Source organism: Pipistrellus hanaki (genome assembly GCF_964339955.1).
Source record: "Pipistrellus hanaki genome assembly, chromosome: 2".
In the NCBI taxonomy this organism is placed as follows: Eukaryota; Metazoa; Chordata; class Mammalia; order Chiroptera; family Vespertilionidae; genus Pipistrellus; species Pipistrellus hanaki.
The window spans coordinates 41147589-41167038 of NC_140504.1; the positions used below are offsets into that span (position 1 = coordinate 41147589).

At 38.6% G+C, this 19450-nt stretch overlaps 1 protein-coding gene, 1 long non-coding RNA gene and 1 pseudogene across 3 annotated transcripts in view; 2 read left to right on the forward strand and 1 right to left on the reverse strand.

Moving 5' to 3' along the window:
- Positions 1–19450, forward strand: part of LOC311616478 (kininogen-1-like) — a gene marked incomplete at its 5' end in the record, with an annotated part of 37772 nt that overhangs the window by 18086 nt on the left and 236 nt on the right. The window contains 4 exons of the mRNA XM_084871833.1: positions 2303–2387; positions 3261–3421; positions 13160–13267; positions 13383–13469. Of these exons, the coding sequence (XP_084727959.1) occupies positions 2303–2387; positions 3261–3421; positions 13160–13267; positions 13383–13469 (441 nt within the window). The remainder of the gene's footprint in view (positions 1–2302; positions 2388–3260; positions 3422–13159; positions 13268–13382; positions 13470–19450) is intronic.
- The window catches only part of LOC311616485, a 122353-nt gene continuing 110872 nt past the window's right edge, over positions 7970–19450 (reverse strand). Inside the window, exon 2 of the long non-coding RNA XR_014793904.1 lies at positions 7970–9488. This is a non-coding gene — a long non-coding RNA (uncharacterized lncRNA). The remainder of the gene's footprint in view (positions 9489–19450) is intronic.
- Positions 13476–19444, forward strand: LOC311616482 (kininogen-2-like; annotated as a pseudogene). The gene has a single exon. The product of its transcript is annotated as a kininogen-2-like (transcript).

Sequence of the window (19450 nt, forward strand, 5' to 3'; positions counted from 1 at the left end):
GCTCTGATATCTGGCAATAAGCATTTACAGATGAAACCAGGGCCTGAGATAAAATGATGCCATGTCAAGTTTGTCTGTCCATGTCTTCACACTTTCCTGTCTTTCTTTCTTCCCCACCTGCTAAGGTTCTTCCCGGTGTCCCTGGGCTCTGTGCAGGACACTCCTCAACTTCAAACTTGCCTTTGCTTATTTTATTCTTCTCCCTCCCCTTTCCTTCCTTTAATAACAATCCTGAGCCTCCATCACTTTATCAGAACCAAAGTTATGTTACAAGAGTGTATCACAAGGTGGCAGTAGTTAGTGCATGTGCGGATACCTAAGACACAATGACCATCTCAGGGACATTTGCATTTTCGCAGAAAACTACTTAAAACAGGTGATTGCTTCAAGCCCTTAGTCTGTTATTCTACTTCTACAATTCCATTATGTGGGAAGAAAATGAGAAACCCAGAAAATAAGATATTACATTCAGCATTATTATCAATAGAAAAACATTGGAAATGTTTTCAACATTAGTGAATGTTTAAATAAATTACAGTATATCCATTCAGTAGAATATATGCAGCCATTGAAAGTATGCTTACAGATTTTTTTGTGACTTAATAAAATGGTTATAACATGATTAGTTAAAATGTATATAAAAGTATAGACACATATTCATTTAACATATAAAGAAAACATAAATATCAAAAGAGATAGAGGGGCCCTGGCTGGTTTGGTTCACTGGATAGAACATCAGACTGTAGACCAAAGGGACCCAGGTTCAATTCCAGTTAAGGGCACATGCTCAGGTTGTGGGCTCAATCCCTAGTTCAGGAGGCAGCCAATTAATGGATCTCTCTCATCATTGATGTTTATACTTCTCTCTCCCTCTCTCTTCCTCTCTGAAATCAAGAAAAATATATTTAAATTAATTTAAGAAGAATTGATGTGTGTACTATATTTTATCTTTTCAGTCAAGAACTTGGCATACATGTATACTTAATCAAATTTTATTTTAAACTTCTAAAAGTGGTGTAATTTTATTTATATGTCCAGAACATTGCTCACTGAAGTTATTTCTAAGTTTTGTAAGCATGTTTTTTGTTTGTTTGTTCTTTGTTATTGTTCTGAAGATTTAAATTTTGTTTTCCATTTTATTTTTTAATATTATTTTTATATAAATGTATCAATTTAGATATATTTACCTTATATTCAGCAAGTGAGCTCTGATTAACTCTAACAGCTTTGCATTCTTTCCTTTGATTGTTCTATGTGTAAAATAAGGTATTCTTTTATCTCCTTTTTTCCAATGCTCAAGTTTTTGTGTCCATTGGTTGTACTTATATGCATGTATACAAGTCCTATATCTTTATAAATATAAAATTATCTTCTTTACTACCATCATGAGTTTTTTTGTTACCTTGAATTTTACTTTGTCCAGTATTAGTAATACGCTAGATCTTTTTTCTGTCTATATTTACTTCATATAGTTTTATCATCCATTGTGTTTGATCTACTTTTATCCTTTATATTACATTATTCTTTAAAAAAATGTAATATATTAATTTTGTTTTTAACTTAATTTGGAAGTCTTTGCCTTTGTAAAAAAAATGTTTATATTGAATTCTAGAAAGAGAGGATGGGAGAGTGATAGAGAAATAGAAATACCAATGAGAGAAAAACATCATCGATCAGCTGCCTCCTGCACACCCCACTCTGGGGATCTAGCCCAAAACCTGGGCATGTGCCCTGACCAGGAAATCTAAACGTGACCTCTTGGTTCCTGGGTTGATATTAAACCACAGAGAACATGGGCTATTCTGGAATTCTTTGTCTTTCTAAAAGATATTTCACCTATTCAAATATATTATTTTTAAATATATATTTATTGATTTCAGAGAGGAAGGGAAAGAGTGAGAGAGATAGAAACATCAATGAGTGAGAGGACCATTGATCAGCTGCCTCCTGCAGATCCCACACTAGGGATCAAGCCTGCAACCTGAGCATAAACCCTGACTGGAAAACGAACCGTGATCCCCTGGTTCATAGGTTGGCACTCAACCACTGAGCCATGCTGGCTGGGCTTTATGATTATAATTTCTATGGTAGGTATTCTTGTCATCTTATTTCATGTGTTGTGTAAATATATTTATTGTTGTTGATAATAATACCTAATTGTTTCTTATTCTCTCTTTTGCAGTAGGATTATATTTTGTTTTGTTTTCTTTGCAAAGTCAACATCCTATATTTAATTTTACTAGTTGTTTACTTTAAAAGTTCTTAAAAACCTTTTTTAACTTATTTACTTTTAAAAATCTAGAATACCGGTAGATGTACAGATCTTGCACACGTGGATCCTCAGCTAAGAATTACTTCATTCTCACAGAAGTGTAGGTTAATATCAGGTATGTGATAATACATGTTTGTGCTATAATATATTAGTATATGCTGATCTAAGACAACTGGTGAGGTCTTTTTATAGGAATTGTGCATTAGGTGCAATGATATAATTAACAACCATTACAGCTTTTCCCCATTTCTGCACAGCTGTGTGCTGTAGCTGATGCACTTGGGACTGCTCTCCCAGTGGCCAGAGGGAATATGGTGATGGAAGGAAAGATATGTTCTTTGAGCAAAACTGATCTCTAGATGCAATGTCAGCTGGTCTTTCTTGTGAATCAGATGTCACTATATCAGGTGTTATAAGTTGGGGAAGCTGTGTCTCTTATTTAATCACTCAGAATAAAATTCTTTCAATTAAATACTTTTTTCCTCCTGCAGGTTATAATGGGGGAAAGTGAGATAGTGCAAATTTATGGTCAAGCCAGTGTTTCATATACCAAGAGTTGGCTTTTCTTATTTGGAAGATGTTTGCATACATTCCACAGTGAGAAGCATCATTGAAGCTCCCTGCTCACTAGAATCAGAGGACTTAAAATTTTCCCACCAAAGAATCATTCCTTTAAATTAAGCGTTGCTTTTTTACACTTTCTTTCAAAAATGCAAAAACATAGGAACAGTGCAGCTCATTGATATTGAGGGTGTACTAGCTAACACCTTCTGATGGAAGGTTTCACTAAATACCCTTGACTCTGAGGAGAGGAAAAGAGGACAGGCAGTAAGGTGAAGGTCATACAGACAACCTCTACCCACTCACTACTGGCCTTTAGGCTGCACATGGCCCTCTGCTAATTAGTGCTGAACAATGTGCAGGAGAGGTACTAGGATAGACTGTTTCTTTGGTGCACACACTGACTTATACCTGCTTCTTCTTTCAGAGGAGGATTTTTTAATTGGTTGCCGTGGCTGCCCATCAGAGATACCTGTCGACAGCCAAGATGTGAAGAGGGTTCTGTCTCATTCCATTACAAAACTTAATGCAGAGAATAATGCAGCTTTCTATTTCAAGATTGACATTGTGCACAGAGCAACATCACAGGTCTGTAAATTAAGCTACAAAAATAGTGGCATTATAGCCGATATGCAAACTGCTTACTAATATTGCCACGGATCTTGGGTTAAGAAATAGTGTATCTGGTAAAAGGAATTGAATGTCACCCTCAACCTCACTACATGCTTGCTATGTGATCTTAGACAAATGATCTAGAACATTCCATGTTTTGTCTGTAAAGGACTGGGGTGAGGCTCAAAATAATTTACACTGAGTGGCCAGATTATAATGATCTCTGAACACATAATAATCTGGCCACTCAATGTATTTATGTGTGTATATGTGTATATGTGTGTGTGTATGTGTATATATATATATATTAGAGGCCTGATGCATGAATTAGTGCATGGGTGGGGTCCGGCCAGCCTGGCCAGGGAGAGGGGACATGGGCGGTTGGCCATCCTGCCTGCTGGTCGAACTCCTGGACAAGGGGACAATTTGCATATTAGCCTTTTATTATATAGGATATATATTGAGTGGTCAGATTATTATGCATTCAGAGATCATAATAATCTGTCCACTCAGTGTATGTCAAGCCTTGGCTGGGTTGTTCAGTTGACTAGAGCATTGTCCCGATATACCATGGTTGCAGGTTCTTTCCCCAGTCAAGATACCTACAAGAAACAACCAGTGAATGCATAAATAACTGGAACAAAAAAGATAATATATGTGAATACATTATCTTCTGGAACTTTAAAGTGTTATATAAATTCTAGCAACTATTATTTAAACTAGTAAAAGAGAAACATGCAAATTAACCATCACTCTGCTACACCCACAAGCCATAGCCACCAAACAATCAGGAGCAAGTATGCAAATTAACCCAACCAAAATGGCTGTGGTCACTGAGCTGCAGCAAACAGGAGGCTTGCGTATCCTTGGCAATAGAGGAAGCCAAGCTTACCTGCCACCCTGGCCAGCCCTGGCCTCTGCTCAAGGCTACAAAGTTTCAATTATACATGATAAATAAATCCCAGATACCAGGGCTTCTGTTTGTGTCCCCAGTGGGCATGGCCAGCCTGAAAACCACCATAGGCCTCTCGCCCAGGCTACCCCATGCCCAAAGGGAATCCCCACCCTGATTAGGGGCACCTTCAGGGCAAACTAGCCAACTCCTACCCATGCACCAAGTCTCTAACCTATCTAATAAAAGAGTAATATGCAAATAGACCATCAGTCCAACACACAAGATGGCTGTCCCCATGTGAACAAAAGATGGCCCCACAAGATGGCCAGCAGGGGATGGGTGTTGGGAGGGATCAGGCCAGCAGGGGAGTGAAGTTGGGAAGGACAAGGCAGTAAGGGAGGGTAGTTGCAGGTGATTAAGACTGCAAGGGAGAGCAGTTAGGGGTGATCAGGCCGGCAGAGGAGGGAAGTTTGGGGCAACAGGGCCTGCAGAGAAAAGCAGTTGTGGGGGACCCAGGCCTTCAGGGGAGGGAAGTTAGGGGTGAACAGGCCTGCAAGGGAACGCAGTAAGGGTCAATCAGGCTGCCAGGGGAGCAGTTAGGCATCAATCAGGCTGGCAGGGGAGTGGTTAGGGGGTGATCTGGCTGGCAGGCAGAAGCAGTTAGGGGCAATCAGGAAAGCAGGCAGGTGAGCAGTTGGGGGGCAGTTGTTCTAGATTGTGAGAGGGATGCCAGGTTGGAGAGGGTCCAGGCTGGGCTGAGGTTCACTCCCCCCCCGCCCCCCACCTTCCTGATGTACAAATTTTATAAACTCAGCCTCTAGGATAATTAATAAAAAGTACGGCAAGAAGCCAAAACTGATTTGGCTCAGCAGACAGAGCATCGGACTATGGACTGAAAGGTCCTGGCTTTGATTCTGGTCAAGGGCATGTACCTTACTGCAGGCACATCCCTAGAGGGAGGTGTGCAAGAGACAGCTGATCAATGTTTCTCTCTCATTGATGTTTCTAACTCTCTATCACTCTCCCTCTCTGTAAAAAAAAAAATCAATAAAATATATTAAAAAATAAAGTAGGGCAAGGAAAAGCTACTTTTATTCTCTGCCTTTACAGAGTCCTTTCTTACTGTAGTATCACTTAGTGCCTTAGGATCAGCCGTATGTCAGTCTATCATCACCCAGACTCTCTTCACACTCTCACCTCCATGTCACTTCCCCCCTGCCTAGATGTCCTTCCAGCCCACAAATGTGCCCTCTACTGCTTCATCTTCTTTCCATGCTCTGTCAGTAGATAAGGATCATCTTCGTCTGGGGGTCAGGAGACCCAGTTCAACCTGCGCCCCAGCCCTCATGTCCTGGGTAACCCTGAGCTGTCATTCAGACTCACTCAGTCTTTGTGGCCCCATCTGTAAAATGAGTAGCTGGGTGAGAAGAGCCCAAATTTCTCCCAACTTTAATGGCATTTGAGTAATCTATTCATGGGCAGATTCCTATTATAACCCTCAAAACTGGCCTCTCTAAATGTAAACAAAATAGAACCAACAAAAATAATCAAAATGGAACCAAACTGTTTCAGCAAACCAATATAATCTGATGTTGGGGGAGAGAAACTTACTTATAACAATTCATACTTTTGGCTCAGTAATTGAATGTCTAGAAATTTGAAATGGTGTCTTTATAGACAATGATACTCGTTGTAGCTTTAAGTATAAAAGGCAACATGATAAATTGTGAAAACAATCAATATTATGTAAATGATGAAATAATATCTGACATGTTCTTAAAATAGAATATCAAGGAGCAATTTTAAAGCATCTTTGTGAGGAGTTCTTGATGTGGGAAATGCCTTGTGTTAAAATATGCGGTGGGGACATAAGAGGCCATAAAATTCACCATAGATTCTGTTGTCAGGTGTCTTATAAAAAAAGTATGGAAAACAACACTGAAAGGAAACAAATGCGTCCAACTATTCACAGTGGTGACTTTAGGTGATGGCACAATGGGCTGTTTATTTCCATCTTCTAAATCCTGTATTAGTTTTGCTTCTGCAGGAGAAACCTAACCAAATGGTATTGAAATAAGTCAAAACTGACACTTTGCTCTTCTACTCAGGCACTTATTTCTGCCCCTGACACCACAACCGTTTCTCCCTCATTTCATGGGCACATGATCCATGTTTGTGGTGGTACTCATATGGTACACCAATCCATGCTGTTGTTTTTTTAAATTTAAATTCTTTATTGTCGAAAGTATTACATATGTCTCCTTTCCTCTTGCCCATCAACCTCTCCCTGCCTTTCCCACACCCAGCACATGCCCTCACCCCCTGCTACTGTCTGTGTATGTGGGTTCTGCTTATCGGCATGCATACAAGTCTTTTGGTTGCTCTCTTACCCACCCACAAACCCAATGCCATTCTTATGTTTGTCAGCTTTTCTTCTCACTTCAGATTTCTGCTTTCTTATGAAACTCCCCTATTCCTGATGTAGGAATACCCTTTACTCCACCATATATTGCTTATCAGAGGTTTGCTGTCAGGAGAAAACCACTCATTTTATACATGACTATTGAGTCTTCATAGTACTTGCAGTTCTCTGTAAATTAATGAATCCATATCCCAGCATGGTGTGTATTTGTTTATGCCAAGGATGCCAGGGGAACAACAGGTAATACTGTAAATTGAAGGGAACTAACATTCCTTCACTTGCCAAGTCAATTGAAATATGATGTTAAACTCAGACTTATTTACAAAGATGAATATTTACTGGCTTTTACATTTAAAGAGAACAACTTGGCTGTTGTGACATGATTATTCAAGGAGGCCCTGCTGGAAGTAGCTGAGTTACTGGAAATCCATTTACCATTTGATGATTTTGCCAAATGACCAATTTTTGCCAAAAATTTATTTTACAGATTTGGTCTTGCCTTGGCTTTGCGTATTTAGTCCTATTTTGGATGCATGTCCATTTCCAGCTGGTTTCAGATGACAAATATTTCTTAAATTTCTTTAATTTGCACATGTGAATGATGTGATTTCTGGCATAGGCCAATTCTTTTGCTCTGCCTCTGCCCCCACTGTCCCCACTGTTGTCCATATTCCTCCCTATCTTAGCTCAGATAAATATACTTCTAGGATCTGTGTGCGCACATTCAGGAATTTTTCCTTTAAACAAAGTACTAGAAATGTCAAGGCATATGTGTATGTCTAAGACTTCTGATGCCAATTGCCAAATTGCCAAACTATTTGCTGTTAAGCCATTTTACATTCATACCACCTGGCCATAGGACCTTGATCATCTTGCTTTGAGTTCGATTCCTACCAATAGTGACTGAGCTGTGTGTTCCCACATGTGGCCAATACCAGGTATCACCACTGTTTTTTTTATCTTTGGCAACATATGGAAGATTAAAAGTGCTTGTGTTGTTGGTTTTTTAAATCTTTGGTTGTTAATTAAGATAGTCATTTGTTTCTGGCTTAATGACCATTTTAACTTCCTTTCTGAAATACTTGTTCATGTCTTTTGTTTATTTTTTTGTGTTTGGCTTTACATGCATAAGAATATTAATCTTATATTTTCCCCACTTTTATTTTATTTTTTACTTTGCTTGCTGTGTGTTTTTTTTTTTTAATATATATATATATATATTTTATTGATTTTTTACAGAGAGGAAGAGTGAGAGAGATAGAGTTAGAAACATATATGAGAGAGAATCATCCATCAGCTGCCTCCTACACACCCCCCACTAGGGATGTGCCCACAACCAATGTACATGCCCTTGACCAGAATCAAACCCGGGACCTTTCAGTCCGCAGGCTGAAGCTCTATCCACTAAGCCAAACCGGTTTCTGCTTGCTGTGATTTTTGAGAATCAGTTGTCCTTTCTATCTGAACAAGTGTAGATATTTTCTCCATTTAGGTCTTCTTCCTCTGCTTTTCACCTAAGAAAGGCCTTCTTCATCCTGAGACCTGATATATATATATATCTTTTGAGTTTATTTTTTTAATTTAAATTGTTAATAAATTTGGACTTATTTTGCTATGTTGTTATCTCTCCTTTAAAAATAAAGGTCGAAAAAAAATATGTTGAGCAGGATGGGTTTGAGCAGGGAAGGCCTCTGATAAGAATGACCCCTGATAATAATGGCAATAGAAAGGCCCTCAAATGGACGATTACATCTATTTAATTCCTTCTTCTTGACCTGAATAGAGTTGAGACATCAGTGTGGTTTGTGTCACATATTGCCAAGTTTCTTAGGCAACATTATTTTTATAAACATTATTGTTACAGAAAATTAGATTAAGATATATTCTGAAATGAGCAAGAAAACACATGATCACCAAAATATAGACCGTAAAACACTCTTAGAACCTTCCTCCCCATTTACACCTATATCTGGAGTCTTAAAAGTTAAGGATCAAATTTTTCTTAAAAATTTAACCATGTTTACCCAGCAGAACAATGCCAGGAAAAGTAGAGGGATAGTCCCTGACTGGTTTGGCTCCATGGATGGTGTGTCGACCGGAGGACTGAATGTCCCAGATTCAATTCCAGTCAAGAGATGTGCCTTAGTTGTGGGCACATACCCAGTAGGGGGTGTGCAGGAGGCAGGTGATCGATGTTTCTTTCTCATCAATGTTTCGAACTTTCTATCCCTCACCCTTCCTTATTAAGAAAATGAATTATATATATATATATATATATATATATATATATATATATATATGTTAAATTAGAGGGAGAGCTTAGTTCTTCCTATGACTATTCTCCTGCTTTTTTCCTCCCGCAACACATTTTCCATGCCTTTAAAAAACACAGGGATAGGGAAGACTATTGTGGTTTGCTTTTTGAAATGAGATTCTACTATAAACATGTAACTTCATTTATTTATTTCTTAATATGCTTTTATTGATTTTAGAGAGAGAAGAAGGGAGAAGGAAAGAGAACTATCAATCCCCAGTCTCTTGCATGCCACCCCCCCCCCCAAACCTGGGGATTAAACCCACAACTCACGCAAGTGCCCTGACTGAGAATCAAACTCAGGACCCTTTGGTTCATGGGATGACACTCAACAAACTGAGCCACACCAACCATGGCTATAACTTCATTTTTTAAATATTAGTCATCTCTGCAGGTCAACTGATATATTCATCTATTCTTTTACACACACACACACACACACACACACACACACACACACATTTAGATCCTAGAATTAAGTACTGAATAACTTGAAAAAAATAAGTACTGAATAACTTAGATTAGAAATTTGGCCATATCAATTAACTTTTTAAAAAAATATATGTTTTATTGATATTTTACAGAGAGGAAGGGAGAAGCATAGAGAGCTAGAAACGTCAATGAGAGAGAAACATCGACCAGCTACCTCTTGCACACCCTCTACCAGGAATGTGCCCGCAACCAATGTACATGCCCTTGACCAGAATTGAACCTGGGACCTTTCAGTCCACAGACCAACGCTCTGCCACTGAGCCAAACCGGCTTCGGCATCAATTAACTTTTTAACATACAAGTTAAAGTCATTTTTGCCAAGTATATTTTTAAGTGTAAGAGATGTACGATATAGCATTTTGAAATGACTTTTAAAAAGCCATATGTGCAATTTTATTGAAGTTAGTGCATTTTAAAAGGCATGAGTTTTATGAGATCCAAGATGGTGGCTTGGTAAACATCTAAACTGCTGCTGTGCACAACAATTTCAAAACTGAAACTAAAAGACAAAAAGTCTATCACTGGAATCACGGGAAAACTGGCTGAGTGGAAGTTCTACAACTAGACAGAAAGAGAAAAGAACAATCGGGGCACAAGCGCTGAAAAGCTGAGGTACGGGGGCTCGCACGTGCGATACGGGCTAGTGGTGGATCCTGGCTGGCAGAAGGCATTGCTTTCTTCAACCCAAAAAGAGACAAGCTGCCAATATCTCTGAAATCCAGTTTCTGGGAAGAAGCTAAACTGTCTGCCATTGGGTTGGAAAGTGAGGGTGGCCTGTTTGCAGAGCTGTGAGCAAGAATAATTGCTTGCTGAGCTGGAGCAGGAGACACGGGGGGCGGGGGCGGTGACCCAAGGAGAGGCAGAGACAGCTGACTGTTAGTCATTGCTGTTTGCCATGCCCTAGCCTAGTGATATCCTGAGACTCTGCCCTGTATAATCTACAAACACATCTAAGCTCTAAGCAGTTGCTTTTGCATATGAATGGCCTTCTCTATTGCAATTTAACCTAGCAAACTTGCAACCCAGTACAGACAGCTCCAAAGCCTCCAAGCTCCAAGCAGGGATGAGACTGTGCTTCTTGCTATAGCTCCTGCAGAGTGGCCTCAGGCAGTAGCTGAATTGCACCCCATTGGAGATCTAGAAGCCAGTGTACCTAATGGTCAGTATGAGACACCAGATTTCAACTCCTCACATCCACAAGTGACACATTCAGGAGGCAGACTCAGTGAGCACCAAAGCCCCACTGAAACAAGGCCTGCACCATAAGCATGTCTTCAGCGCAGCAGTTCTTCCATTATAGACCCAGCGGGTCCTCACAGCCAATTGGCCTGGAGGTCAATTCCTCCAAATGTACCAAGAGTAATAAAGGCTTAACTACACCAAGATTTGCACTCAGTCCACAAAGGGGTGTACCAAAAGCAGCCACCTTGGGTGATTGGGGAAGCTGAGCTACTGGCCCCTATAGGCCACCTACCACACAAAGCCATTCCATCAACACAGGGAAGCAACCAAAATGTGGAGACACAGAAGCATGTCACAAATGGGAGAGATGGAGGAAGTAAACTACTGGATGACACAGAGTTCAGAATCACATTTATAAAATTACTCAAGAATCTTCTAAAAACCACTGAAAAACTTAAAGAGACCTTTAAGGACCTTAATGAGAATGCCAAAAAAAAATGGAAAAGGACCAGTCAGAAATTAAGCATACACTGTCTGAAATTAAGAATACACAGAAACTCAATTATAGATCAAAATACCCCAAGAGTTAAACCAAGGATCTGGAATATGAGGAAACAAAAAATACCAAACCAGAAAGAAAGAAGAATCCAAAAGTGTGAGGATAGTGTAAAAAGCCTCTGGGATAGTTTTAAGCATACCAACATCAAGATTTTTGGGGTGCCAGAAGAAGAGAGAGAGCAAGATATTGAAGGCCTATTGAAAATAAATGACAGAAAACTTTTCCTACTTGTAAGAAATAGACTTACAAGTTCAGAAAGAACACAGAACCCCAAACAAGAGGAATCCAAAGAGGACCACACCAAGACACATCATGATTAAAATGCCAAGGGCAAAAGACTTAGAGAGAATCTTATAAGCAGCAAGAGAAAAACAGTTAATTACCTACAAGGGAGTGCCCATACAACTGTCAGCCGATTTCTCAACAGAAACCATGCAGGCCAGAGGGAGCAGCAAGAAATATTCAATTTGTGCTGGCCTTCTATGAATGGCCTTCTCTATTGCCATCTCAAAAATTTGTGATGAAAAGCAAGAACCTACAACCAAGATTACTCTACCCAGCCAAGCTGACATTCAGAATTGAAGGTCAGATAAAAAGCTTCACAGACAAGAAAAAGCTAAAGGAGTTCATCACCACCAAACCAGGATTACATGAAATGCTGAATGGTATTCTTTAAGAAGAGAAAGAAGAAGAAGAAAAAGGTAAAGATAAAAACTATGAACAACAAAAATACATCAAATACATACCTACAAACAAGTGAATCTAAAAATCAAGTGAATACAAAATCTGAAGAACAGAATGGAATCAGGGACATAGAAAGGGAGTAGACTGACAATTCTCAGGAAAAAGGATGTTTAAGGGGTACAGGAAGAGATTGGACAAAAATCTTACACCTATGGATGAAGACAGTGGCACAGGGGGAAAGCGGGTAATGGAATGGGGTGGATTGGGGAATCAGGTAAAATTATGAGGTGGAAAAAGAGGAACACCTGTAATAATCTGAACAATAAAGATTTATTATTTTAAAAATATAAAAATGAAAGGCATGAGTTTAATTTTTAAAATAAATAATGCATGCCTGTTCTATATATAAAATAATAAATAAATTGTGCCACAAAATATTAATTGTGGACACAGCATTGTATAAAGATTAAAACTGGTGCCAGAGTACTGGCCTGTGTGACTCAGTTGGTTGAGCATTGTCCTGAGCACCAAAAGGTTGTGGATTCAATTCCCAGTAAGGGCACATGCCCAGGTTGTAGGCTTGATCCAGAGTAAGGGGCATGCATCAGGCAGCTGATTGATGTTCCTCTCTCCCTCTTTCTTCTGCTCTCTCTAAAAATCCATTTAAAAAAACTATTGGCAATAGTAAAGTGGCTTTTTAATATGAAACAATTAAGAGGGGCAAACTAAAAATTCCAAAGAATTTTCCTAATCAAGATTTTAACCCACAATTTCTGTAGTGACACTAACTCAGTGTTTCTGTGATTCAAGACTTGGCATGACAATACGACATACAAGGCTACAATTTTTATTTTTAAGCTTTTCTGAGTTTTATTATTCAACAACATTCAAGCGCTCAAGTTGTAATAAAATCTAAGGAGAGTTGGAAGAAAAACTTTCCTTTTATAGAAAAAGAAACAAGACCAACCAAAAGCCAAATATTTTATACATGCATACAAACTAACAGTTTAGCTGTCAAACATTTATACTTTTATATGAATACCTCTCATTTGAGCAGTGTATAATTAAAATTTTAATATTCTCCCCTAAGATACCTTAGGGTAAAAACATATCATTTATTATATAATGTTAATTAAGGCTCTACTTTGTGCTAATTAATTTTTCAGGTGGTGGCTGGGACAAGATATTTTATTGAGTTCACGGCCAGGGAGACCACATGTTCCAAGGAAAGTAATAAAGAGTTGACGGAAAGTTGTGAGACCAATAAACTTGGGGTGAGTAGTCATGCAACTCTACTTATTCCCTAGAAATCTACTTGATATTTTATACTTGTTTAAGTATTTCATGAATAACACTCTTCTCTCTTTTGGCTTTTGTCTTCACGGATAGGAAACTCTAAGATGCACTGCTGATGTTTATGAGAGATCTTGGGAGAATATAATTGAACCTACTGTCAAATGTTACTCACCAGGAGAGGTATGATTCTAATTAGTGAACTTGGGTAAATTTTGCTCATTCTGCAAAGTCCTATTTGGAGTTTGAAAATGAACCACTATTTAAATGAATTGGGGGGCTATCTTTTAAGAATAGAGAGAACTCTCACATTTCTGTGCTGACCTCTCTTTTTATGTCTAGAAAGGAAAATAATAATCAGTCCCCTTAATCACTTCTCACCCATTGTCAGTGTCCAATCCTTCAGGAGCTTCTTTCTTTCTTTTTTCTTCATTCATTTTATTCATTCATTCGTTTGTTTGTTTTATTATTTAAAATATTACATATAGTAGTACATATATCTCCTTATTTTTCCCCCATTGACCTTTCCCCAGCCTCCCCTACCTCCTGTCACATGCCCTCATCCCACACGTCCAGTGTCTTGTATCCATTGGTTGTGTTTATATGCATGCATAAAAGTCCTTTGATTGATCTCTTTTCCCCCCTCTCCAACACTCCACAGTTTTCTTGCTGTAATCTGACAGTCTGTTCAGTGCTTTACTGCCACTGTATCTATCTTTTTGTTCATCAGGTTATAATGTTCTTTATTTTCCATAAATGAGTGAGATCATGTGGTATTTTTCTTTCATTGACTGACTTATTTCACTTAATATATTGACTGGCATATTTCACTTAATATAATGTTCCTTTGTTTAGAGGATTTGTCCAATGTGATAGTGGGGTATTAAAGCCACCTACTGATTGTATTGCTGTCAATCTCTCCTTTGATATCCTCAGGAGTTTTTTGTTTTGTTTTGTTTTGTTTTTAATGTATTTGGGTGCTCCTGTATTAATGCATATATGTTTATCAGAGTTATTTCTTTTTGTTAGATTGCTCCCTTTAGTATTATGAGGTGGCCTTCCTTATCTTTTTTTTTCCCTTTCACTTGGAGAAATAATTTGTCAGATATAAGTATTGCTATCCCAGCTTTTTTTTTTTTTTTTTTTTTTTTTTTTTTTTTTTTTTTTCATTTCCATTCATGTGAAAATCTTTTTTCCATCCCTTCACTCTCGGTCTGTGTGTGCCTTTTTGTTCACTGTAGGTTTCTTGTAGACAGCAGATATGTGGGTGATGTTTTCTTATCCAATTCTTTCCCTATGTCTTTTGATTGGGGCATTTAATCCATTTATATTTGAAGTTATTATTGATATGTTTTTGTTTGTCATGATTTTTATTCTTTACACCTGTATTCCTTCTTCGCTTCTTATTTCCCTCTCTTTCTTTCTTTCTTTCTTTCTTTCTTTCTTTCTTTCTTTCTTTCTTTTTTTCTTTCTTTCTTTCTTTCTTTCTCTTTCTTTTTTTCCAGGAGACTATTTAGCATTTATTGCATTGCTGGTTTGGTGGTAATAAACTCCCTTAGTCCTTTTTTTTTTTTTTTTTACTGTGAAGTTCCTGATTTCACCTTTAATTTTGATTGATATCCTTGCTGGATACAGAATTATTGGATTCAGACCCTTCCTTTGCATGACTTTGTATATTTTATTCCATTCTCTCCTTGCCTGATATATTTCTGTTGAGAAATCAGTTGCTATTCTGATGGGGGATCCTTTGTAGGTAACTTTCTGTCTCTCTCTGGACACTTTTAAGATTCTTATTTTGTCATTGGTGTATAATGACACTTGGTATAATGTGACTTGGTGTCCGGTCTTTAGGGGTTCATTTTGCTTGAGATTCTGTGAGCTTCTTGAATTTGTGTGTTTTTTTCCTTCCCTATGTCAGGGAAGTCTTCTGTCATTATTTCTTCAAACAGGTTTTCTATTCCTTGCTCAGTTTTCTCTCCTTCTGGCACCCTTATTATGCAGATGTTGTTTTGTTTTGTGTTGTCCCAAAGTTCCTTTAGGCTCTCCTCCAGCTTTTTAATTTTTTTTTTCTAGAAGCTGCTCTACTTGGGAGCCTATCTATTTTTTCCTACCTTGTTTTCTAGCTCACTGATGCAGTCCTCTGCTTCTTCTGGTCTACTCTTGATGCTTTCTATTGAGTTCTTTACAGCCGGGATATCATTTTTCATTTCTTCTTGGTTCTTTTTCATTTCTTCTTGGTTCTTACACATATTGTCTAATTTGTCTTCCATCCATTTCATACACCTTATGATCATTTCTCTGAATTCTTTCTCTGACAGGTTGCTTGCTTTCATTTCCTTTACTTCCTTTTCTGGTGATGCCTGCTTTTCTTTCATATGCAGGATGTTTCTTTGTCTCCCATGATCTCTCTTTTCTGAAAGTCTGGTTATGTTGTTCTATCTCTCCTTTCTGTGATGGAGTGTAGAGCTCCTTTGAATCTGCATGCTTGTGCCACTCGGGAACGGTGTACTCAGGTTTGCAGCTGTTCAGTGGGTGCCATAGTTGTAGATTCTCCAAGCTTTTTGGGTTTCCAATAACATCCATTTTCCTCTTCAAGATAGTACAGTCTCTGCATTTGAGGTGGTCAATCCAGGAGGGAATCCAGCAGCAGTGGGGGCTGCATGGTCAGGGTCCCATCCAGCAGTTCCCCACAGACTCCTGGAGTATAGCTGTCCTTCAACTCACAAACACTCCCTATGCCACATGTGTCAAACACAAGGCCCGCGGGCCAAATCCAGCCTGCCAGGCCTTGCAATGTGGCCCGCACCGCGCTGTCATCACTGCACTCCGCTGTTAGTTTATGACATTGTCAGTTTATGACTGTTCAGTAAACCATTCGGCCCGCGATTTAGGCTGGATTTTAGATTTTGGCCCCTTCTCTGATTGAGTTCGACACCCCTACCCTATGCGACCACACATTCTCCCTTTGTTTTCTCACTCACACACTATCTTGCAGCCTGCCTTCCCATCGGCAGTCATCTTCCCTCTCCTCTTCCATTCATTTTTCAAGAGCCTCTCTCTTAATGAAGGGCATCCCCCTGTTGGGCAGAGCCAATATCAGATCTGCAGCTTTAAGATGTGCCTGAGATGCTTCCCTGGCATCTGCCTCCAACCAAGGGACTTTGGAGAAATACAGATCTCTGACCCCACTCCATTTTGACTGAATCCTAATCTGCAATTTAACTGGTCCCCAGGGATACACACACACACACAACAAAGTATGAGAAGCATTAGTTTGTATCATCTTTTACAATTCTTAAGAAAACCTTGGTAGGTAAGTAGCACGTTTCCTATTGTCAAGGATGAGACACTAAAAATTACAAAGATGCTGAGAACCTGGAGTGGATAATACATAATCAAGTGTTTCCTCTGACCCAGGCAATGTACTGAGGACGTCACACATATTTTTCTCAAAACAACTCCATGAGGCAGCTGCTGTTATTCCTATTTTAGAGGCGAGAAAAGCGAAGTTAGTGGTGCGTGGATACAAGTGTAGGTCAGATCAGAGTTATTCATGTCCACATGATGCTAATAACTAGGCTATGGCTTATTTGACTCCAAAGACCATGTTCTCTGCACCACTGAACACTGAATCCAGCATCCTATTCTCACCAGGAATGAAATGTAGGTAGGAATCATCCACATCTTCAATGAGAATTGCCTCATGTCTTTCTGTTTCTGATATAGATTTTTGCCCTGTATACGCATATATGTAGTCTAACACAGACATTATACAAACGCTGCATTTCAAGCTTGTGAACATGTCCTAATGTGTTTCATCCCAATAAAGTATTTGAGGGTATTGCTGCATATATATTCAGTCGATAAAGCCATTTTGGGTCTTTTGCTATAAAAACTGTGATTATGCTAATAGAAATAGTATCAATTAACAAATAATGTGTCATGGTATTATGTAGTTCAACCTCCCAATTTGTCCAGATTAAGAAAAACCTCTTCAGTTTACAGGATTATTATTAAGAAATATCCACACATTATAAAATCAATCAAAAGAGGAAAAGATATTCATAATCATTCTTTCTGCAGTACTATCATAGCATTTAAAGATTTGCTCCATTGTCAACCAAGATAGCATTGCAATGGCTCAGTTCCTTCTTTCTTCATTGATAGTGTGGTTTCCATAGTAATGCATTCATCTTAATGTTTCCTGGTTAGACCATATTGCTGAAAAGAACTCCAGGTTTTTCACCTTTCCGATAAGTATAAGTGATGGTAGCATAAGAAGGAACAACTGTAAATCCATCCCACCTTTCATGGCACCTGTACAAGATGAGGAGTAGTATTCAGAAAAAGAACAAGGACCCACTCATGATCATGGCTGGGTCCATGAAAAGCAAAGAAAACACGGCCTTGGCCATAGCCATAAACATGAGCATGACCAAGGCCCTGGGAATTAAAAGGGACATGGTCTTGTCCATGGACACCAATGGGAACATGGCCAAGCCCATAGACTTAAACATAAGCATGGTCATGGCCATGAAAACATAAAAATAAAGAAAGGCAAAATGGAAATCACAATGATTGGAGAACAAGTTCTTCTGAAGATAGTATTACATCTGCACAGACTCAAGAGAAGACTGAGGGCCAAAATCCTTCCCCTCCTTAGCCCAGTCAGGTGTAACAGTTGCCTTTCCTGAATTTTAGGACTTAGATCTCATTGCGGCTATCATGACTAATACACCGCCAACTCCCACAGAGAATGATGATTCTTGGATCCCTGAAATCCAGATAGAGCCAAATAGCCTTTCATTTAACCTGATTTCTGATTTCCCAGAAACAACTTCCCCCAAGTGTCCTGGACGCCCTTGGTAGCCAGTTAATGGAATGAATCCAACTGTGGAAACAAAAGAATGTCATGATTTTGATCCCTCTGATGCTCTCATTAACGTATGCAGCCATGGGTGTTTCTTTAATACTTCATCATCCCCTTTCACCATTATCCACATACCCTGGTATAATGCACTAAAAACCATGAGCTTCAAAACAGCCTAGAGAGAAGTGGTGAGACTCCCAATGTGGACACTGTCAATCTCTATGGACAACACAAAACTGAGTGCAGGATTGTAAATCTTTTCTGAATCTTCCTCACGAGTTTTCTTAAGTAACACAGAAAATGGACAAACAACTGTGCCTTGTGGCCTACTGCAATTTGCTTTTCTTATAACAAATATGTACCTTAGAATGTCATCGACTTCCATACAAAGATTCTTGCCATTTTGAATAAACAGTGGCGTCTGGTCCCTGAACACATGTGAAAATAAGGAAAGTCAAGAGACTGAATAATGAACTTGTTAATAGGGCAAAAATAATAACAAAAGCTACCAGAGGTCAGAGTGACAACAAGAAAGACAGACTGACCAAAGGAAGGACAAGGAGAAGTAAACTAATTGACTTTCTGTTTCCAAAACAGGCTAGTTATATCAAATAGTTACTCCCACTTCACAAACTATTCTGATAATTCTCTTTCTGAGTCAGAGTGTTTCTCAGAACTCAGCAATTTCTATTAAGTCAATAAATACTCTTTGCAACAAAGATTTGACATAGGAGTTTCTATTTGTCTATTTGTTGCTGATGCTAGAGTGAGCAATCCTTGGTTTTGAGCAGTTCTGAGTTTATTAACAATGGAAGCAGGAGTAGAGACATAGAAGGAAATCTTTTTTATAATTGACAAGGAAATATCATAAGATGTGATGCAAAATTTATTCAGAAATTTTATGAGGAAATGCCTCTCTAGCCACATTTTATCATCAAATCATCTTTTTACTACGACATTGAAGAGGGCTAATTTTTAGCAAAAAAAGGACAATATGATTGTCATTAATTGCTTCTAATCTCAGGGAAGCACACATTTCATAATCCTTGCTGTGTTCTGCCTAGGGAAACAGGACAGAGCTTTAAACACCTACAGTTGCTTGTGGATGCTTGTGGCACTCTTACTTTGTTATTGGATGCATTTCAGCCTCTGAGTTTTTATTCCATTTCAAATATTTCCTGTACTTTTCAATAAACAACCAATGATGTTGGGAAAAAGTCTCATCAACTGGTTGCTTCACTCTTCTCTTATTGAATGATAACATCATATTAACAGAATTTTATTATACTTACAG